General features: G+C 37.3%; 1 protein-coding gene across 1 annotated transcript in view; it reads right to left on the bottom strand.

Annotated features, from left to right (window-relative positions):
• agmo (alkylglycerol monooxygenase) overlaps window positions 1-23,230 on the bottom strand; it is a 57,782-nt gene extending 34,552 nt beyond the window's left edge. Inside the window, exons 1-5 of the mRNA XM_015399580.1 lie at window positions 23,204-23,230; window positions 22,551-22,723; window positions 21,012-21,163; window positions 3,747-3,850; window positions 3,036-3,131 (exon numbers count right to left, since the gene is read on the bottom strand). Of these exons, the coding sequence (XP_015255066.1) occupies window positions 3,036-3,131; window positions 3,747-3,850; window positions 21,012-21,163; window positions 22,551-22,723; window positions 23,204-23,230 (552 nt within the window). The remainder of the gene's footprint in view (window positions 1-3,035; window positions 3,132-3,746; window positions 3,851-21,011; window positions 21,164-22,550; window positions 22,724-23,203) is intronic.
• Between the last annotated feature and the right edge of the window lie 866 nt (window positions 23,231-24,096).

The raw sequence follows: 24,096 nt of genomic DNA, 5'->3' as shown, positions 1-24,096 counted from the left end.
TATATATATATATATATATATATATATATATATATATAAAGATATATATATATATAAAGATATATACGATATATAAAAAAAGACAAATGCTTTAAGCTTGTACTCCAAGATAAGATTTTTGTCCTCACTCAACAAAAATTCTTATTAGTAAATTCTTCAGGCGTTTCAACTGTATGAAAATATTGTTGGTATCGGTTAAAGTCAAACACATCCATGCACTGCCCATCTTAGCACTTTTCACTGCAGAATAAATTCTAAAACCTGCATTATAATAGTATTTCTTTCATAATATTAAACTCAATCAGTCACTTTAGTTTGCAGCAGCCACGCAGAGCTTATTCTTCCCAGTTCATATTTCTCACTTGGACTAAGCTTGCATGATCTGATCTTTCAGTCTAGATTCATCTGTAGGCTAAACAAAATATCTCAATGATTCATTATTTCTATGTAATGACTGGGATCTGGCAGCCAAACATGAGGAGTTTTATCTTCAATGAAGGAGGACCACTCTACTTCAGCTCTGGAGGTACAGCCAATAGCATGCTTGTAAATTTACATGACATCAGAAAAAAAAAAGGTATAAATTACAACCTGTGAGAAAATCGTGACTATTATGACCATTTCAACTAATAGAGCACTAAAACACGGAGAGCTTTCCAAATCCTCCTGTTCCCTGTAATGGTCCTGGGGATTGTAAAAGTGATATTCCCAGTCACTTTAAAGGCAGACAGAGCGGTTGTGCTTCTGTTTGGAATCTTTCATAAAATCTCATTATTTTTTATTGAACACAGGTTCTACACTGGAGTGCAGAGAAGAAAAAGCTGAACTTAACCGACAAATTGGAGCTGGCACACGAAGAGAGACGACTTTAAAGCCATTTCAGTTAAATATTAAGTCTGCTTAGCAACAGGAAATAGATGGGTTCATTCACTTAATGCCAGTGCTAAACTGTTCTCTAAGTAAATGCAATTTTTTTCAATATATGACTCCCACATGTTAAAAACCATACTGTGTAGACAAGACCACTCCAATAAACAGAATAAAAATGTGTTTTTTAACCATTTTCCAGACTAATTAAAGGACCTGGCCATTATGGGACGGTTTGACGTGTTTCCCAAATAGCCCTAAGATATAATTCATCAGGATGACATTAGTACACTTTCCTGTCCAAAACACAAAATCAGCTGGATTACAGAAAAAATGGAAAGTGTTTTTTTTTTTGTTTTTTTTTTCCCCCACTCTCTATCCTTCAACCACCCTACTGATAATCATTGTACCACACTGCATCATGACCACTGCAGGATTCTTGATAAATCCCTGGAGAATGCATCTATATATATTTGAAAGTTTTGGCACCTGTACCAATTAGTTTTAGCCTTTCTGCAGAAGAGCGAACACCATGAGTTCATCAGGTCATCAAAAGATGCAGGTGAAGGAGTTTTATATGCAGAGTCCAACTAAACGTTGAATGTGCAGTCGTAAAAAAACCATATAAAACACTGCATGTGCTTTTTCATCTTTAAATCCTCCATCCTCTTTATTGCTATCATTGAGGCTTTACGTTCTATATAACATCAGTTGAATAAATTCTGTGTAAAAAACCAAAGCTTGAAAAGTCTAAACGCTAACGCTGATAGAAACACACCTAATGTAAAGAAAGCAGAAAGGAGAGCTTGATCATCCTGTAGAGGAAGCTCATAGCCAACGTCTTAGAGTTCCTGCAACGGATGGAAAGTCGATAGGTTGACTAAGCATATGTGCTGCTCCATAGTAATTGATGAGGTTCAGCTTAAAAATAGTTGGGAAACGACTAAGTAAAAGTCTAAGAATAATGGGTATGTAAGTTTACACCAACAGATCAGCCTGCACTTCAAAAAGAAAAAGTTGTTTTTTAATAAATGAAATCTGCTTCATGTGGGACTTCTTTCTGACTAGTTTTAAGCTTTTATTTGCCATAAGAATTTTAATGTTCTTCAACATTGAGATTTTGCGATTCAATTTATTTTACTATAAGTAGGGTACTGAGTTTCTCAGTTTTCTAAAACTCATTCAAATAAATTAGAAAAGCATGCCAAAGGAGTATATCATGATAATAGAATAGAATATAAAATAATCTAATAAAAATAACTCCAATTGGGATAAGTTAAAAAAAAATAAAATGTGGTTTATTTAGCATAACAAATGTCTGTTAGTTAATGAGTTGATTTATGATAATCGCATTGATTTATTTTGCCTTACAGAAACTTGGCTGCGGCAAGAGGATTATGTGAGCATATGGAAGGAAGATCTTTTAGTTATTATACTTTTCTCCTGTGGAACAAACTACCAGTTTTAGTCCTTGAGGCAGACACCCTGTCTACTTTAAGGATAGGCTTAAAACTTTCTTTTGATAAAGCTAATAGTTAGAGTGGCTCAGATTATCCTGAGCTATCTCTACAGTTATGCTGCTAAAGGCTTAGATTGGTGGAGGACAAAGGGACCCTTTCTCATCATTCTGCTTTATTCTATCTCTTCTATCTCTATTCTCCCACTCTGCAGATTTTATATAGTTCAATGAAAAGTTATTCTCTCTCTACTTTTTCTTATAGAAGCTTCATCTGGTCTGGTCCTCTTTGGCTGTGACAACATCCTAGAGAGAAATATCTGTGTTTTTCTGGATGGGATCGCCTGTGGAGCTGGTTGACAGTTGCCTTTTGTATCTTTGCTTCGTTCTGTATCTCTGCTTCTGTCTCCTTGAACCCCAGTCAGCCTCGACAGATGGACGCTCACACTGAGCCTGGTACTGCTCGAGGTATCTTTCTGTTAAAAGGGAGTTTTTCTCTCCATTGTCGCTACAAGCATGCTTAGTGTGAGGGATTGCATCCGAGTCAATGAGTCGATGCAATCAACTGGTTTTCCTTAGATAGAAAACTTTGAATCAATTTTAACTGTATGATCTGGTTGAATTGTCTCTCTAAAGTGCCTTTAGATGACATGTGTTGCCAATTGGCGCTATATAAATAAATTGAACTTAATTGAAATTGAATAACAGTTACCTCAGTGTGGATCCAGAACTGGTAAAGAAGGTTTAACTGTATGTGAACAGCGAAGACAGATGGAGGAACAGCTAGAGCCATAGGAAGGTAGAAGATCTGAAGAGGGCAAAAGAGAGAAACAACATAGTCTGAATCAAACTATCATGACTGATATTAATGTTACGAAACACATTTGTTTTTATATCATTCATCAGCTTTAAACTGAAAAGTTAAGTATTTGACTTCAGGAGGTGATCAGATAGAAATCAGCATCCTAAACATGTGTAGAGTTTCTGATCCCTTTACCAAATTTGTTTCTTCTGTTTTACCTCTTTGTTTGTGTCTTTGCAAAAAAAATCAAACATCTTAAGGAAAATATATGGCGGCTTTTTATGTGATTGTGTACTTGTTCTTACAGTATTCCGTACATGCACAGGATGAACTGGAGTCATACCCAAAAATTTGCAGTGTAATACATGAAGGTAGTGGGTATCTAGCCATCACTCAGTGTAGACTTAGAAATATAGAATATTTGTGAAGTTTTTTTACAGCATCACTCAAAGAGGATAATTAGTTTGTGTCATAATAATGGAGAAATGTGTCATCTTGTGCTGCAGTGTAACTAATTTATTTCCCAATGCTCAGAGGAAAGGAGAAATTGATTTTCTTATTAACCATTCAATAACTACTAACCAAATTATTGGAATTGCAAAGAATAAAAAAGTTTCTTACCCAAGAGGTAAACTGCTGGGTGAGCGACTGTCTGAGTGCAGTGGTCAGGTTATAGTACTCCGAACTGTGGTGAACCTGGTGAGCAGCCCAAAGGATGGCCACCTCTAAAAAAAGAAAACATTGAAAGGTAACACATAAATGAGTTTATCAGTTCATTCACACTCAGAAGTGTTAAAGGGAGGAGAGCAGCAAAGTAAGTTTTATATGAAACCCCTAAAAGTGATTTATCCCAACAGCCCTACTCCTTCCCTAGTTGAGTAACTGTATACCTCCGGCCTCAGAAGGAGTCATTTTAAAAACACTCCTGGCCAGCTGTGCTGAAAAGCTGAAGGTTGAGACTGACTGCCCATTGAGGGGCTGGTGGAGGGGTTTGAGCTATTATGACTACACGGCTATTTGGCTACAGTTGGTAAGCGTCCAGCTTGATGTCCCAGTGCTCCAGTTTGCATTCCTCTGCTGTGTTGTGATACTTGCTGCATTAATATATCGGTGTTACACTTCATTTTAACATTCAACGGGAACATGCTTGTTAACTTTCACTGGATCCTCAAGCTGTTTCCGGACCACCCCGTCTAGCTTGTGCTTTTTGGCACCTTCTATCCCACTTCTGTTTCTGCTGCTGTCTAAGAGAGAGCCATAACTTTCAACTTATAAACCATAATGCCAAACTTTAACTTTCAGAAATATTTCAATACTTGGGAATAAAGTAAATATTTCAGATTTAAGCTTTGAGCAGCAATTCTACCAGTAAGGTCTAGATTACCAGAAAAGTTACACCCAGTAAATAAATGATGTATTTGTATACAAGCGGTAGAAATACCGACTGGTCCACCTAAGAACCACTGGGAGCTGAACCCACTGAGGACAATGGAGATAACATTGAAGTTCTGGAGTACAGTTAGAACTGCAGAGGTCATTGTGCTCCTTCCGCTACCTGCACAGGTCTAGGACCAGAAAAAGGACCATACTTTTGGTTCTTGGCTGCTTTTTGTGTGACATTTAGAGTCAGATAAGAGTAAGAATCTCAACGGCAAAAAAGACCAGACAATAAAAAAGGGACACGTTACAGCCAGAATTATTATCTACTCTGCTAACAGATAAATGTTTGTGAGCCATAACAACCTCTGTTCCATCCGTGTTGGAATAAAGGAAACATAAAAATGGGCTGAACACATAAACCCATACATACCTTCTCTTTTTCTAATTTTATCCCTACCACCATCTTTACATGTCATGTTTTCTTTTAGTTATTGATAAAAATGAAAAGAAATGTCTTGTTTTTTCCACAGACAATTGGCCAATTAAGTTTATCCTGATTCTGTCTAACTTTTCCCACTGCCTGAATGTACATGTTAGGTTGAAACTACTTTTTTTTCCAAGACAGCTCGGCGAGTACTTCATCAGTACATAATGCCAGGCACATCATGATGTAGTGCAAGTCACTCACTCATTGTATGACATAGACACAGTAAGCAAAGTCACATGAGAAGTCATTTAGCCCCACAATCAGCCAAGATCTGAGTTATGATGTTTGTGGTGAAATAGTGACAACTTGTGGAAATACAACAATCTCAGGTTAAACCACAACACAAAATATCTGGTGTTCATGATGAAGTGAACAGGAGAGGAAAGCACTACTTGGGGTGATGCTGCTGTAAGGATAAGACAGTGGTCTCTTCATGGTGCTTACCTTGCCTCAGGCAGGTGCAGATGGAGAAAATGTGAAGCTTTAGACAGAAATAAGTACAGTTACTGTGTGCTTGGTTTGAAAAAAAATTATAATTTAAAGTGGATTATATGGATTAGGCACCATTAACATCAGTGATAAACATGCTATGGTAAAATTTGAAAACCCTTGTTAAAATAGTTAAATAACAAAGTTTTATGAAAGTTATTTACACTCAGTCCAATGTTCTCAGACAGTGTAATTTATACTTCAAAAGGTAAGTTTTGTATTTTGTTCAGTAATTGTGGCCAATTGGGTCAATGGTAGTTTCAATTAGAGCCACTCAGTAATATAAGACCATTAGATTTTTTGGGAAATTGATCGGAGACATTCTGTGTGTTTGCGCACCCTAACTGTAATACACTCAGAACTTAGGACCCAATATTCAAGGCGAGACAGACGGTGGGACGATTCAACGCTTTTGTTGAAATCAGGACGTGTAATGTGGATCTGCAGCGGCTGCGGAGGGAGGCGGGCACCGCCCATCAATGGCAACTCTTGTTAGAGAGAAACAGGTAAGTGACAATGATAATCTGAAGGAAGATGATTATCCATGTGAGTCAAATAGCTGGTTTAGCAGTTCAGTCCATCTCCTTAGAGTGAGGTATGATCCAGCCAATAGACTCCCAACGAGATGCGGCGGCAGAGTAAACCAGATGATGCAGCCCCAGTAAATAAGCATGAATCTGAGCCAGGTCAGGGAAACAGTTTGGAACAGGTAGGCTCAGAGATCCAGGATCCGTAGCCCGGACAGGGGTTCCAATCAGAACAGGAACAGGCAAGTCTTGGGTTCCAGGAGTCCAACAGAGAGTTAAGGCAGACCATTCAGATGGAAACAGGCAAGCTCAGTAGTTGAGAGGCAGAACAAGGTGGGATATTAGGAAAACTACTGTACGTTAAAATTCAACATGATTAGGAACTCTACGAATATCTAAAAAACCTCTCTCACCACTGGTCTCCGAGCATGAACTAGGGTCTCAGCAATGATCCAAAACTCAAACTCAAAGTAAAACTCAAAACACATCAGTAATCTCAGCAACGATGATCTGGTCCCTATAGCTGGGAATGAGCCGTATATAAAGCAGCAGGAGCAGGTGGATAATATGAGTGATCATTTGTAATAGGGCAGAGTAGGCAGGTGAGTCAAGTGAGCAATTAGGTCAGATATCACAGTCATGATCATGACACTAATGGTGTCATGATACATGTGAACCTCATCTGTGGGTGTAACCAGGTTTGTATATTTTCCTGCATGTCGCCACCATGTATAACCTTACAGCTATTTACCGACATTTGGCATAGAAAAGAAAAAGCGTATTTCAATACTCAGGAGTTGAGGCATTTTAGTTGGTACCATAAAAGAAGATAGGTTTGGTACCCTGTCCTAAACTCAGATAGATTCAATACATGGTATAATGGATATTATTGGATAAGCCAGTGGTTCCCAGAGTGGGAGGCACACCACGTAGGGTGGACTCAGTGTATTTGCAAAATATATATATTGATGGAAACGTTAAATTCGTTTGTGAAGCAAACTGAACAGTTTAACCTAAAATAATTTCATTCTAAAATAGGTTGTTTTATGATTTTCTATGATTGGTCAGAGGGAGACACTACAACTTTCTTTTAAATCAAAGGGGGTATCCAGGGGAAATTTTTAGGAACCACTGGGTCAAATAGGGAGAACTAAATATGCCTAATCGTCTGAATCTACGAGAAATACATCAAACCGAAGGGTTAAAAGCTACTACCACATTTCTGTATAAAAGGTTAAAAAGAAATCCGTGAGTAAGCAATAGAAATTAATTATTTAATTAGCTTTAATCTTAATTGCCAGGTTAACAAGCAAATTAGCTAGATAACTTTCTTAATCCAGATTGGGCCAATTAAATTGACTAATTACTAAACCAAATTTAACTAGCTTAGGTCAAGGCATTGATTTAACAAGACCAGAACCACAGAGTATTTTTTTTTTTTTAAGTTTTGCTTTACACAGCAATACATTGGACCCCGAGTTTCCTTTGTAATCGTCATTTATCCTAAAATTGTATTTTGCTTAGGAACAGGAACAGCTTCTGCAATCTAAATGCAATAAAAAATACATACAATAATTACCACATCACAAAAAAATAAGCTTTCCCAACAATGCATTACTCTTAGACCAAGATATAAGAGCCAAATCCTGAATGCGTCCTTTCCCTCTGACATAAAACCCTGTGTGGTGGGTATGCAACACCTGAAAAAACACACAGCTGAACACTGAAGGTAAGTGTTTTGAAAGCAGAGACGTGTCACCATCTGTCTGTTCCTGGTTTAATAAATGAAGCTGTTTTAACTCCTCAAGTGTTTGGGACACCTCAAGTGAAAGCTACGGCTCCTGAACATTACTTCACACCTTTCTTATTTAAATAATACAACTTGAGTTTAGAAGGTGTGACTGGATAAAAGTCTCAAAAACACATTAAAGGTATAACAAATAATTGACTTTCTCTTCTTTGGATTTTTTTTTTTTTTTTGTGTGGACATTTTAACACAGAATTATATTTCATCAGCCAGAGCAGGAATGTGGTAGAGCAAGAGGGAAGAAAACTGACTGGATCAACAGGAGCCAAGAACAAAAATTATGATTTTTCTTCCGTTCTGAACTTTGGGGGATTCAACGATGAATAGTCCCTCTACGGGACATACTGGGAGGATAATCCAGCCTTTGTTTAATTCCAGCAGCCTACGGCATTTGCCATTTTTCACTTCACAGGAGTCATGCTTGGCAGGGTCTAGGACTTAGGGTGGCTAAGATTGATGCTTGTTGTCGTTGACAGGAAGCTGGAACTGCTAAGCTTCACTGCAGGCCCTGGTCCTCCTCTGAGGAAGCGGCGGGACACTGCATAGTTTGGCTGGACTTATTCAGAAGGGAAGTCCTGTTAATGATGAGAACCAATGCGATAGAGCCAAAACTCCCAGCTACAGCAAAAAGCTATATAAGACAGGTCTCTAGTGATATCTAACTCAGAGCTTCTCAGGAATAACAGGGATGATTGGATGCTAACCAGGTGAAGAACATTCGTTGGATCATAAATAGCACCCATGTACATGAAAAACTCATATTCTAAACTGACCTTTGTCAGACAGTCTGAAGAAAAAATTTTCGGGTAAATATACACAGTAGTGCAGTAAAAAATCTATTTGCTCACATATCCAAATGATTGAATTAAGGCTTTATCTCTACTTATATAAATTGCTGAATCAATGTAAGACTGGCTGTCATGTTGGTAATAAAACCATTATGTATGATGATGTATGCCCATGATCTTGTGGTCATATAGTGCTGGCCTGCAGCAGCTGTTAAGGATTTGCTCACAAAACAGACTGGATTTTAACATTAAATGCAAAAACAAACAAACAGTAAAATCATGATTGTCAGAAGCAAAGAGGATGTTATAATTATGTTTTCCTCACTTTATTCTTTCTGGCCACATGATCAAATCAGTGACTAGGTGATATTTGGGACATTATATAACTGATGACCTGTCTGATAAAATAGATGTTTACAGGCAGTGTTGTGTGCAAAATGTACATGCTAACATGCTTATTAGGAGGTTCTTTTTGTGCTAGGTAGCGGCGAAAATTGCACTTTTAAAGCAAATTGTACTCAAATTATCCTGGCTACTTGTGGAGGCATTATAGAAAAAGGCAGCATGCAGAAACTACTGGCAGCTTACAATAGTGGCAGGAGGAGGCTGCTCAAGGAGTAACAATTGAATAGTGCAAGTGTAATATTTGTTAATGTCAACGTACCAACTTGAGCTACTGAAGTTGGAAATATTATATACAGATGTATAAGTAGGACAAAAATCCTCCGCTAACAGTATTATTTATACCCTGATTATTAAAAACCCTGCCTAATTTCCCTTCATCCTTTTCACTTAAAGAAGTGATTAGCCCAGAGTCTGTGTTGTTGAGCTGGAAATGCAAATGGTTGGAACTGATGTCCGTACCGTCTTTTTATTTTCCAGAATTGAATTATCCACCACTGACCGTGGCCTACCCTTCAAAAATCTTAGTTAGGTTCTCTTCTAATCTATGAAATCACTTGTGCCTTTATTTATATGGATGAATATCCTACTTTTAGAGTGTTTTTTAAATTGTTCTTTTTGGTAAGTATAAATCAGACTGAATTAAGTTTTTGATTTTTCATAAATATATATTGTTGCACTGTAATAATGTTCTCCACTTTCTTAATTTTAGTGAGGACATGTGCAGCAGTATTTTGGATTAACTGCAACCACTATGCAGAAGGAACCTGTGACGGGAATCGAACCCAGAACGTTCTTACTGCAAGGCAAATTTTAGGCAGACCTGTAAAGACATTGTTAGTTTCTGATAGTCAGCTTTTAGATCACAGAGATCCACAGATTTTGCAATCCTGGAATTAATAGGGGAAACCACCACCCCCATAGACAGAATGTTTTCAATTGGTCTCATAGCCCAAAAAAAGAAATCTACTAGTAATCATGATATATTACTCAGGAAATTAAAGCATTATTGTGAACGGTGATGGATAAGGAGTGGATAAGGAGGTAATTAAGTTGTAGGCAACAATTTGTAAAAAATTATGTTTGGATTTGTTTGTATATACTGTGCTGTACTATCCAAACCAGACCAAACCAGATGAAAGTGTGCATTCAGCTCGGCAAAGAACTCATGCTCTTCCTCAACACTGAAGTCCTCAGACATTTTTCTTTCTTTGTTTCTTTCTTTGCACAGGTAAACAGCACATTTCTTCTTCTACGCTTGCATTATCGGCAGAGCAGACGCTGAATGCGCACTTTCATCTGGTTTGGTCTGCTGCGGCTTCTGTAGCGTCGTGAACGCGCAGGCGCGCGCTTTTAGGAAATCCTATACACTACTGTTTATGCTCTAAAAACATTCTAAATGACTTAGTTTTGAGTAAATTATGGACGCTACCCACTCAGGACACTTGGAATACATTGGACGAGCAGTATGGAGGAATATTGACACGTTTTTTGTGGACTTTTATGGACCTTTCTGCCTCGGGCACCATAGACCTCCATTATTTGAATGTCAGCAGACAGCAAGAAGCCTCCCAGATCTCCAGATGCATTTGAGATATCAAAAAAGTACTCCAGAGTGTTGTTCAGCATGGGGGTGAGTAGAAAATGAAGGCTAATCATGTTTTGGGTGTACTATTCCTTTAATAAGAAAATTAACAACAATATACTGCTCTCTCAATCACTGCACTGACTCTATATTAAAGTAAGGATTTTAAAATATTTTAGATGGTCTAAAAGACAGTAATAGTCATCATCCGAAAAACATTTCAGAATTGCTTGCCAGGTATTAGCCATCTTTGTCGACCCAGAGATATAGAGATATCTTTACTTAAGAAACTCTCTTGAAACCTCAGATATGCAAACCTTGGCTCTACTAAATAAAAGCGAAATAAAAACACATTAATCCAGTTTTTCTACAAGGGTAATATATCATTTTATCAAGTGGCAATCAGTGCCCTTCCGTTCACTTGGCTTACAATAACATCTCTTATGTACGCTCCACATAAAGCTTTATTACAGTCAACATAGCTTTGTTTACCTTTGGTTTGCAACAGATCTACATGATAAAATTCTGAATTTTACCATGTACTGTTTTTATTCTTAAAAATCAATTGTCTAGGTCTACCTAACTAAAAAGTGTTATAAATTGAAAACACTTCAATACAATTTAGCAACAACAAACACGTAGATTATAAAAAGCTCTATCCTGACAGCGACGTGGTGTTTTTCTTTTTTAATCCGAACTGTTGAATGGTAGTATGATACATAATCAAGGAGTCCCAACTTATAATCAGTCATGTAGCGTTGAAGATTTAGACTTTGACAGAGGCTGTTTACATCCTACTAAACTCTGTGAACAGTAATGCTTACATTACTAGAGCCATAAAAATGTAGGAACTAGAGTCCTGCTGAGCTCCATAAATTCAAACCTTGTAAAGCCCCACACTAAGTAGACATGACTGGCAATCTGTACCCTAAATAATGCTGCTATAAAAGAACAAGTTGAAAAATAAGAAACATCACTGTGGAGGTAAATCAAAAATGGCATCCTTATAAAATGCTTTTATAGTGACATTAATCAGCTGCCTACATCATAATCCCAAGTGACAAACTCCTGGTACTTTTAGGTAACACTTGTGTGAATTCCTTTGAGTGGTGGGTTGAGCTGTCACTCAGAGGAGCAACGGGCTGTGAACAGGCCTCCAGTGTTTGGACAGGAGGGCTTGTCGGACAGAGCGCCAACCCAAACAGGCGGCAAAGGACTCTTCTTGATGGTCGACCAAACAATCCTCAGCCGCTGCCATACTTCACGCTGTCCGCACAGCTCAGTCACACACTCTAATCTAAACAAACGAACCCTGGTCAGGCCCACTTACAACTCTGACAAACATGGCATGCAAACTGTGGTCCAATGGAGACAGGTGAGATAAAAACATTATATCATCATTAATATTCATTCTAACATGAAATTATTTAGTTTAATAAATACAGTGAAAAACATAACTTTAAAATATTTTCATAACTTTCTTTTGCAAACAAATATCCAGTTTTCTTACATAGGATTTATATGCCGATTGCAATTTAATAGTTTATCATTTATATTTTCAGTTATCATGGCTATATATGATAGAATTGTTTAATGTTAAGGGCTTGTTGCACACAGTGGGTTTCATTGTGAAATAAGTCGGTATATGTTAAACGTGTGGAAATACATACAAAAATATGAAGATACAGGAAATTGGGTTATTTTGAACCTAAAAGCTAACAGGGCTTATTTCTCATATAGAAAAATTAGGAAACACATTTAAAATTGTCACTGTTGTGTATTTTTAACTACATATGCACATGGTGTCACTGATTAATAATAAATTACTGTTGACTGCAAACGGATTTAAGGTGAACATTTAACTAGATATAGCCAGTTTTGAAACTATGTTATCAACATTTCATACATCAAAAATCTATGGCGATTAGCAGTTTTAGGCCTAATATAAAGGCATGTCGATAAATCCAATAGGTATTTAGCTATTGTAAACCTTTAATACGATTTGAACCCAGGCAAAACAATAAAGTAAAGACAACAAAGTTTGAAAAACTATTACAGTATGACTAAAAAAGGCATTTGGGTAAACAAAAAGAAATATCTCTTTTCTAATGCTGGCCAAAAGCTAGAAACAACGTGGCGGATCTTCACAGTTGAACATCAATCTATTCTATACAGAAAAAGTAGCACTTTGAAAATAATCATATTTATGCAGAAAATCCCTATAAGGACTTTAAAGATGGTCCAGTCAGGAAAAAAACTTGAATATCAGATCACAGTCACACTATTTCGGCTGTTATGTTTGTATGGCTGCCAAAAATGTGTTTTGTGAATTCGCTGTGATCTTTGACTGTAATCTAGCTGATGTGCAAAGTGCAAGGGAATCTTTTTTTTTTTTTTGCCAAGTATGATGAAACAAATAGTCCATAAATGCCCATATTTGGATTACTTTTGTTTCCACTATGGCTAACTTTACTTCATATGCAGGTAAATGGTCTGTGCTTATAGTTCAAACAATCCCTCACACATTTCCCCCCCTCTGACAAGCAGAGGTTTCCTTTCAGACATGTCTACAGTCAAAATCAGCTCGTCCATCATCAGTGCTGCTGACACCGGGAAGTCTGTCCGTGCATTGAGCGGTGTACATGAGGGCAGCAGACAGTCGAGCGGCAGCCTTTGCTTAGCTCAGCAGCCTCCTAACTGATCATAACAAGTCTTCTTTTCAACACTTTGTTAAAACCGTCAGCCCTAAGGCCCGGCGGATGTCATCTCCCTGTGATGTCTGGGGTAAATTGAACCAGTCTCATTCTCAATGAAGGGAAATTCTTTTACCCTCTTTCAACAGGCATACAGGCCTGCTCTTAGACCTGTATATCACTGTTAATGTTATCTTTACCTCCCATGGGGCTTTTTACTTCATCTCCTGTGCTGCCGTGAGCCAGAGTTCCACATCCTGACCAAATCAGACCGAGAGAACCAGCAGACCAGCCAGAGGCCTGAATCTTGTTGTCAGACTGTACAACCTGTGCAGAGCCAGGAACTAGCCGTCAAAAGGAAGATTTATAGAGACCCGGCTGTCAGGGGGCATTCTAAACCCCCACCTCCTGCCCCCATTCCACAGAAAGGAGGAGCCTTTTTTTTTTTTAAACAATAACATCCAAATCGCCTCCGTCTCAGTGGGGTTGAAGGATAGCGATGGAGTGCTCAGCATGCCTGTTTGTCTTGAGAGACACTGCTGTCCGCTGCACTGATGAGAAGAGTGGTAAGGGGGCACAACAGTAAAGGGACACAAAAGGTGCAACTGAAGCAAAAATGAGATGCAAGAACTTCCACAAATTGAGATAAATGAATTCATAATAAAATATGACATGTCAAGACAATAAAAGGGCTAACTCTCATTGAACCATTATGCTTGTGAATCAACAAAACTGAACTGTTCAATATAAAAATAAGATGAAAACGGTCTGTAAACTGCTTCTTCTAATCCCAAGGTGCATAACGAGGAACAAGGATCTTCTGTAGTGCAGATTCAAGCAAAGTAAAATGCCCTTCCTTGTTAAAATGCACACAAAAAGGATATTGTTTGGGTTTTAATTATTTTTATGTAACCCATGATCAAAATACATGTGTTGCCTTAGACACTGTAAAATCACAGACTGTGAATACACCCTGAAGTTTTAAACGAGGAGCTGATTTAATAAAAGAAGATATCCAATCCACTGAAAACCTGAGAGAATTCCACGTTCATGTTAAAACGTGAATTACCTGTGCATAAAGTACCATAGTATAGTTCCAGGGGTTTTGTGCAGTTTGTAATGTCATCTGTATGGAGGTAGATCAGTCTCAATTTTCACAAATACCCATATGTGCTTCATACATGCACAGGACAAGATCCACACATGCACAGAACGATTCACACAAGCACAAAAAAATCCACACATGCACAAAAAAAGATTCAAATGATCATAAATTAAATTACAAAGTACTAATGGTCTTTAAACTTCATTGCATTTGTGTGTGGATTTTGGAGACTGTCCTGACGTGCCTCGATATACAAATGCTTTTTTTAAGCAGGGAATGGTTTACCACCAATCACAAAGCTTCCTTTTATACGCCAATTACAAACTACTCCACGCCAGGGCAGTCTCCAAAATCCACACACAAATGCTGTGAAGTTTAAAGACTACTAGTAAGCTGATGATGTCCACCTCATCCACCTCAAAAATATGTAGTTGCCTGTCTGACTGATAGGTCAGACAAAGAGTGGGTCAAGAAACCCTTAGGACGACTACAGAAATTGAGGCAAACCCAGTACAGCAGGGACGGGACCTCACCCTAGAGTGAGCGCCTGGGGTTTTTTGGCGAGCGTCTGTTCGTCAGATTCCTCCTACAGGGAACCTAGCTAAGCCAAGCCGGAACAAGTCATGCAAGGCCAACCTCCAGTGGGCCGTTGATTCCATAATGTGGACACTGGTATGAATGAACGTGATTGTGAATACATGCAGCCGCAATTAGCTTTCTTTGCAAAATGGCTGGGCACTCCCTTAGAAATAAGATGAGGAGCTCAACCATCCAGGAGGACCTTGGAGGAAAGCCAGTTCTCCTTCACATGAAGAGGAGTCTGCTGAAGTGGGTTAAATATCTCTTCCGCATGCACCCTTGACACCTCTCTTGGAAGGTGCTCTTCCTATGGTGAGACCCAGGGCACTGCTGAGAACATGTTGGAGGGATTATATCTCTTGGCTGGTCCCGGAACACCTCAGGTTTTTCCTAGAGCATCTGAAAGAAGTTTGGGAGTATCTGCTAAGACTGCTGCCCCTGCGACCTGGTCCTGTATAAGCGGCAGAAGATGAGTACAAGCACTTTTAAACTTGCACAATGCCTTTTATGCATATTTTTAGGAAGTTTCATTTGGGAAAGATGCAGTAAATCCAAACCATAAAATTACTTAAATAGAACTTTTCTGACAAAATGGAGTAAACAAAAGATCTCAAACCAGTACAAGAAATTCCACGGAAAATAGGAAAGAAAGTTGCTGGGATCTTTTCATCTGGGAAGGGTATTGAACCATCTCTAAGCATTTGAACCCCACTAAGCAACAGTAAGAAAACATGGAATAGTCAAAACCTGCCCTGAAAGCTGTCAACAAAGCTGGCATCTATGGCAGAGTTCCTCAAAGAAAAGGACAAAGAAAAAAAAAGCAATAAGGACAACAATTTGATGATCTGCAAAGCTTTTGGTAAAATATTGCATGAGTTGATTCTGATATCTTTATTTCCCCCAATAAATGGCATTGCTATTCAAAGAGTGAGGGAAAGTTTTATTGCCCTTCTATTGTACTCATTTAACCACAAGTTGAAATGAACTTTGGTCCTGGTGCAGCTTGATAACAGAGTAAGATCTAAGCAAAACAACAAAACAAAAGACGATTTAAAAAGGCTATCAAATAAAATTAAAACGCTATAATGCAGACTTTAAAAGACAATAATATATATTTATAGAATGTAACAGTGAGAGGTTATAGAAATATTTGAGTTAGTGTACAAATGGGAAGTTAAAATTTATACATTGTGTAATTGTGCAAAGTTCAGAGTTAAGAAACATTCAGAAACTACAACCTGCATCTACCTAAATGACTACATTGCAATGCATTTACAGTCTGAAATATATCGATGTATATCAATAAAGGCAATATTAAAATTAATCAGCATAATTTTGTTTTATGCATAAACATCTATTTATTCTAAATCAAAAGGATTCTGGATTTTGTCTAAATTTTATAACAATACAACTTTAGGTTTGCAAATTCCAAGCAAAATTATTGCCTTATATTTCACCCTGCACCACACTCTAAAAACAACCAAATATTTTACTGGGCCTGTCTCATAACAACTGGCTTTAATCAAGAGATCCTTCAGAGACAAAAAAAGAAGAGCATTTTTTTTTTCTTTTTTTTTTAACCGATTCAAGCCCTTTCCTTTCTTCTAAAACTACGTCATTTTGAGTAAGTAATGATACCATTTCATGTCTTTAAGTGATACTCTGATGTTCCTGTGCTATAAGTGTAACAGCGGCGGCCGTTACTGCGGCTAGACGACTGCAGCGCAACTCCATTACCTCACATATAATCAGAGCGCAGACAGCTGACTGGCTGATTAATGGCTTCAACCTGGCCGGCACGCCTGCACGAAGATGCTGCCCGAGCAAAGAGCTGCCATTAGTGGCACTCACGATATGAGTTTAGAATAAACAGAATCAACAGGCCTGTCAACAACACAGCCGCATCCAAAACAAGCCTGCCTCTAGGGGCGCTCAAAGATCCAAGACGCTTCAGAAAAGAAAACGTTCGCCTGTGTTAGAAAGAAACAAAATAATCCTTCAGATAAGTTGGATGAATTAAATATGAGGATCTTGGACTAATTTGTTTAGTCACATTAACACCTTAAACAGTGGGGAAAAGTTTTCAGGGGCACACATTTAAGATTGCAGAAACATGTTAAACCAATAGACTTATATGTGTATTAAATGATGAAATAAATAGTGATTAAGGTCAATGCATAACATGCACTGATGATAAAGGTTAATGCAAATATTTATAACAGCGGCAAAAATAAAGAACTTCGCTTGAGTCACTGTGTGCACAAAGGTCATTCAAATGTTTGAATATCCAGATTTGCCTCAGGTTTAACCCCACCTGCTGTTTGTCCACTCTGATTCCAGCCAAATGCAAAGCAGGGCTTATAAAAAACGTCTGGATTTTACAGGCTTTTAGGATTATTATTAATATTTGTGTGTGTGTGTGTGTGTGTGAGAATGGAGAAACCTGAATTTCATTAAGTTCAAAATCTGAAAAAGGTCTGCTGATTAGGTGGTTTCAGTTTTCTCTTTCAATCTGCTGCTATCTCCAGAATCAGTGTCTGGCAGGAGAAATCCCCACCAGTAATGTCTTCTCAGTATAGATGGCATCAGCGCACATGACTGCCAAATTCCTTCCACTTAATTATCTCTGAGCGATCCTTTCAAGTCGAGGTCACGAGAGGAAAACTATGAAATCAACCATAAAACTGGTCAATGGTACAATTATATTTTAAAATGGGAAAATCACTCCTTCCAGGACAGGCTGTAACTTTGCCTAATTTTTATCTTATTATTTACATTTTTCATTCGTTTCTCAAATTAAAGATTTATTGCTCTTGTGCATTGACAAAATAGGTTTATATATCTGCCACATTACTGCAAACTTCTTCGAAGAAATAAAAGCAGTAAAAGAAGACACAGTTCATAAAGTACAAAAAGAACTACTATCTAGCAATTAGAAGCCAACTCAGAGCATTTATGGGCAAAAGCTTTGGGGCATTCTAGCTGAAAGTAATCATTACTTTTTTTTCTTTCTAATATGGTTATATTAAAAACATCTTCCTTAAAAGCAAAGTGTGACTGAATAAATCAGGTTCTGGTCTTGATCTGAGATGAGCTGGAGGTCAGATATTTGGCTGCCTGAGTGAACATCAGCTGACCAGAGTGAGGCATGAGGATGGTGGTGGTATGCTAATGTGGTTGGAGAAAGCAGCTTTCTTCTAGTAAGAGGAAAAATAAATCTCTGCTTTGGTATCTTAAACCCCAAAAAAGCCCCAAAAGGCTGGAAAAAGAAGAATAAAGCAGTGGAATTTTTTATACTTTTAAGACATAGAAAGAAAATGGATTTATTCAAAACAAAGTTTCTCCAACCAAAAACTAATATACATGTAATGGTGTATAGAGTATATGACACGTGTTATTACCACATGTAACACATGTTATGTATTAATTTCTCATATGCATAAATAATGTATAATCATGTAGTTAGTGTAAATCTTAAAAGTAAACAGGAACAAAACTTTTCAAGACTCAAGTTTTTATGAACGATATTCCCTAAAATGCTTAAATGATATTGCTTCATGTTATAAGTGTTTTTTTGTTTTGTTTTTTGGTTTAAAAAAATTAAAAAAAAAAACATGCCACAGTAATTTAAATATCATAAAAGCAAAACAAAAAAAAATGTTAATCCCTGATTTTAATGAAGACAAAATCTACAACAAATTGTAGAGACTGAGAACTGAAGCAAGGTGATGCTCTATTCCTGTTTCATCTCCCTCAGATTTATATCAAACCCTTAACATTTCTTAGTAAAGTAATTACACATTTTGAGAAATCCTTCCCACATGAATCTAAACCGAGAGAAAGTCAGAGTACCTATAGAAACCCTACAGAGGGAATAAAACTCAGGTGTTGTAAGGCACAATGATCAGCTTGTTAAACTCATTCAAATCAAAATTCTTAACTGTGTATTTTTACTTAGTAAAGGTTAAAACCCTTTATTCTATACAAATACTACAAATAGCTAGTCTTATACCCAATGGTTGAAATATTTAAGTGGTACTATGAGTCATCTACAGTAGCATTATTCTATTCTTAATTTTAGCTGCGAGATGTTTGAAGGGTTTCTTAAATATATTCCTCATCCAACTCACCACACAGCCTCTCAGTCTAAGGCAGGTCTCATTTAAAAGATTGAGGAAGGACAGTATTTTATCACATTCAACAAACCATATTTACATTTTCTCTCATTCTTAATGTTACATTTATATTACTTTGTTTTGTTTGAACTGATATTTATATATCTGCATGTCTTGATATGTGAAGGTTTTGATAGAGTTGTCTGGGGAATAAGCACAGAGAGCAGTATTTATAATATCTAAAGCTGTGCATGCTAATGATGCTAATAGTTAATTTAAGATGCTAAAGGCAGTTTTAAATATTTTTCTGCACATATGCTATCTCACACAAATAGGGTGATGTCTAAATAAATGATGGCCTCTCGTGGCAGGTGGGTCAAAAAATTATATCAATGCAGTTTCTCAGCAGATCAAAGCTCAGCAAATTAATGCAGCTTCAAAACCTCAAACTACAATTTTATAATAATCTATCAGGTATTAAGCTAATCAAATTTCCTGATTACCAAGGAGCATTTTTCATTACGACTGTAAATCAGAATTTTAACATTTAATCTGTTAATTCATCTTTTCCCAGACAATCCATTCTCTGCAGTCGGGGAACAGTGGATACATCAGTTATGTATTCTAGAGAGGAAATCATTCACACATCTACATTTCATTTCTTCATTAAACACGCAGCTGGTTTTCTTTAGATTCATTAAAATTTAAATTCATTTGAAATCATCCAAACCATTTGTTATGCTATTATTTCCCTTCTAGCATCATTTGTTTTTTAATGACCATGGCACTTTATGAAAACTTAATAAGTGATGCAATAGAGCTCACAAAAATCCAATGAGATCATGCTTCCTGTGGGACAGCCTTTAGGGTTTAGAGATTATAAATACATATAGAAAGGCTCTGCTGAAAAAGGCTGCGCTTGAACTGAAATCAAACAACAGGAGATATCAGCCCTTGAATATTAATGAATAATATGCTTCATGCACCCATAAAATAAAAAAAAAAAATGACTGCCTTGATTCCCCTGAGATTGCTCTCAAACATACACTGGTCAAGTCCTGGCAAGTATTGGTTCAAATTTTGAGAGAGCAAAATTTGAACCAATAGTTTGAGTCTAATATCAACATAGCGGCGATGGACTTTAATCCAAAACTATGACGGCTGGACGTCTGTGGGCAGCTTGATGTGTCACTGACACAAATAAACATCACTACAGGCCACAAATACCTACCTCCAAACCAGTCCGCTGAGTGGCAGCTCAACATCTGGCATGTGCATCACTAAGCAAACATGGAGTAAGTCCTTGTGAACAAAAAAAGGAAACTAAAGCCTTAACCATATTTTCTGTTTACGTTCCTTCTAAAAAGATGCTGCAGAACGTCGCTGATTCATAGACATGGCTATATGCAGTCTGTTGCTGTGGCAGCCTTGGGTTAAGACCACAGGCCTCAGGAGGCCAAGGCCTCTCACATCTGGACAGCTCTGAAGCAGCTGGATGTAACTCAAAAATAATTGCTTCCTCTACAGTGTCCAGGAAAACACCAAGTGACTGCCATGCTCACCGCTCCTCCCTGCAGGGAAGGCAACTAAATCAACATTTTAAGGCCGTTTATCATCTTCTGACTTTGAAGCCTTTGTTTGGAAGGCAGCAAAAGGTACAAGATAACCAGTTTGATTCTGGCAGGTCAGGGCTGAGAACACAGTGCTGGAAATGCTGCATGTTACTAAAGCATCAAACTAAAGGAAGATATTAGTCATGCTTCAGGCTAAATTGTTTTCTCCACTACATATGCTCTATACTTTTCAAACAGGCCTTATCAAAATATGGCCTTAATTTAAAAAAGCTAAAAATAAGCCCAAAAACTTTAAATACTCAATAACTCTAATTTCCATGAGTAACAGATATGAGTGTGATTCTCTTATTGGTACCGTGAGCAAAACGATGAACCCAGTAGTAGCAGAAATCCACTCCAAGGAAGGTTAGCCACCAGGTCCATGCAGAATCCCAAGGTAGCTCCAACAGGCGGAAGTGGTTCCACACATACATGTAAGCCGACAGCTCACAGCCTCTCATCACCAGCCTGGGCAAGGGATGCAGTCAAAACTCAGAATAAGTTCAAACTGTTCTCACAAATGCATTTTTTATTTCTCTAAATTGGGGAACTGGGGGAGAAACAGACTTGTTGGTATGTATTTTAGTACTTTCTGGTGAATGGATAAATTCAGGGCAATCCAGAGGTAAAACACACTGGAGGCTGCTAAACACTTACTGATGAGGCAGACATCAGCCAACTATGATGACTGTTGTTGTCGGAAAATTTTGATTTCTCTTATTTCATATATTAATGTATCCTATTTAATCACTATAAAAGTTTTCACTCAGTGTGTTTCACTTTCAAGGCCACACAATTCTCTGCATAAGGGTGTTAGTAGACCAGACATAGCTTCTTCCCATAACAAACCAGATTCTTTCTCAAGGTTCATTCATAACATGTTACTGTTAAACAAAGTGTCTGTAATTTGTTTTGACTCTGACTACTTTTCCATTATTGTAAGTAATGGGGAAGGAACGCTGCTCAGGCAGAACAGGGTAGAATACTGTGCCATGAAGGCTGTATGATGAATTGTTCTCTCTTTACAAAGATATGAAAATATGTGCCGACTGAGTTAAATCCATCGATCTCCGTTTATCCAACTAGGGTGAATAGTTGAATACTTTTTTTTTCCATTACACTCTACACATTCAACAATAAATTTGCAAGAATGGTTTCGACTAATGCATAAACAACCTAGTCAAAGCTCAGAGTCCACGTTAGAATCTGCACCAAGACTTTAAACATGGGTGTGGACAGTCATTCTCTATCTAATCACAAAGATCTCGATCCACTTTTGAAATATATATCAGCCATTTGTTTTCTGTAGATGTACAAAGCAATCAGAGGTATACCCCTAAGATCTGCAGCTATTATTGCTGCCCAGGGTTTTACAAAAGTACCAATGAAAGGATTGATTAAGATGGATTAAGTATAGATTCGTGACTCTTCTGATTTTTTTTTTTTATTCATTTTCTACCACATATTATAAAATGTATAAAATACATTATTATACACTTTTGCCATAGTTATATTTTCGTTCACTTTATATAATTTAAGATCTCTTTTTCAGATCCTCCCAGGTTTAATTTGTCTGCACTTTTCAAGCCTTTGATGAGGACATAACTAAAAGACTGCATTAAAACTAAATAAATGTGTCTTACTAAAGCAGTTTGCATTTAACATTTTACTCTAAGCGGGACCTTTCATTTACTTTCAACAACATAATTTTTTCCTGTGAAACAAAATGAAATAAAATGAAAAAGATAAAAAGACCTTTTAGAATATGCAGTGAAACCGTCTGTATCATTATTCCAATGTCTTCAAACTACAATAAATGGCCTATTTACATCTCTTAACTGTCCAGTGCACTTACAGGGGCAATCTAGAGATCATTCCAGCAGAAATGGAGGTGAGGCCGTCACTGAGCGTCACGACCGGTCTTCCTGTCATCATTGCACCCACCACCAGCTCCAGCAGCATCAGTCCCACAAAGAACGGAGTGGCCTGCGCATACAAAGCCAACCACAAACATACACAATCAGGACACTAAAACAATCCCACCATTTCAAGTCTGCTGTTGCTTTTACTAGTTGTACTAAAGAGGAGCGCTTGTTTTGGCAGATGAGCTGAATCCTTTCAGGACTTTCATGTGTTGTGGTCTGTGATGTTTGTTTCACTGAACAAGACCAGAGCAGCGGGTCTGAAGCCACTGTGATTTGGCAGATTTGAAAATGCAAACATTTATTTAAAAAAAGGAGCTGTAGAGGAAGAAACCATCTTAGTGGAAAAAACACATATCCGTGCTACCTAAATGGAAAAAGAAATTCGATTTTAAGTAGCATCATATGGCAGCTAAATAAAATATATCAAAGTAGGAGTGAAGATTTTGTCAGGAGACAATGCTTGTCTTGGTAGTCAGTGATGAAATGTAGTAAAACAAAGTAAACTAAATACTAAATACAGAAGAATTACAAAATGTTTAGAAGCAACAAGAAAATTTGTATTTGTTTGGGTATGTTTAATTACTTTGATACAACCTCCACTGATCTCCATATTGACAAAGCTGCTCGGAACTGTCAGACATCCTCAGTCAGAAGGAGTTATATCATTTTAATGATCACAAAATCAGCGAAGAGACTATTTAAACCTTTGAGGATGAAAGGTAAAAATAAAACATCAGTATGGACTCCATCAAGAATTACTGCCAGTATTCAGTCAAAGTAAATCCCTACTCTTAAATCTTATTATTTTGTTGATTACATGTTTTAACCATAAACAGCTGTAAAAGCTGATTTATGCAGCATTAGAGCCTTGACTGGACCATTGGGTTCCTTTAGTTGTCAACCTGTGGACTAATGAGAAGATACGTTGTCATGCAATCTAAAATACAGTATGTTCTATATTAGTTTCTGGCAGCCACATAATAGAATCCAATTTGCCTACCAAGCTAGATATGGATGCTTGCATGAGTGCATGTTTGTAGGAGCAACTGTTTGGATGTAGTCTAGTATAAATGGCTTCTGACCAATGGGATTCAAAAGGTCTTAACGTATGTATTCCTTTCATAGGAGATATTTATATTTTCAAAATCAAAAAACTGCATATGATGTCAAAGGAGATATGGAAATTAGAAATGTATGGTTACTTAATATAGAGGTAAAATAAATTAATCAAAATCACCTCTAAAACAAGACATTAAATAAAAAGGCCGTTTATATAACAGAATCACCTACTAGCAAATGTTAATAAACAGTTAAGGCTTGAATTACTTGTGTTAAATTAAATGCATTAAAAATGCAATTTCAGCAAGGGACCACATTTAGAGTTTAGCAAAATTGATTTGTTTTTTTTGTTTGTTTTTTTTACCAGAAAAGTAACACATTTGTGTAGTAGGTTTCTACGTGTAAATTCAGAATTAC

The sequence above is a fragment of the Cyprinodon variegatus genome, unplaced genomic scaffold (genome assembly GCF_000732505.1).
Source record: "Cyprinodon variegatus isolate N-32 unplaced genomic scaffold, C_variegatus-1.0 Scaffold1026, whole genome shotgun sequence".
NCBI lineage: Eukaryota > Metazoa > Chordata > Actinopteri > Cyprinodontiformes > Cyprinodontidae > Cyprinodon > Cyprinodon variegatus.
This window is presented reverse-complemented; position numbering and strand designations above follow the sequence as displayed.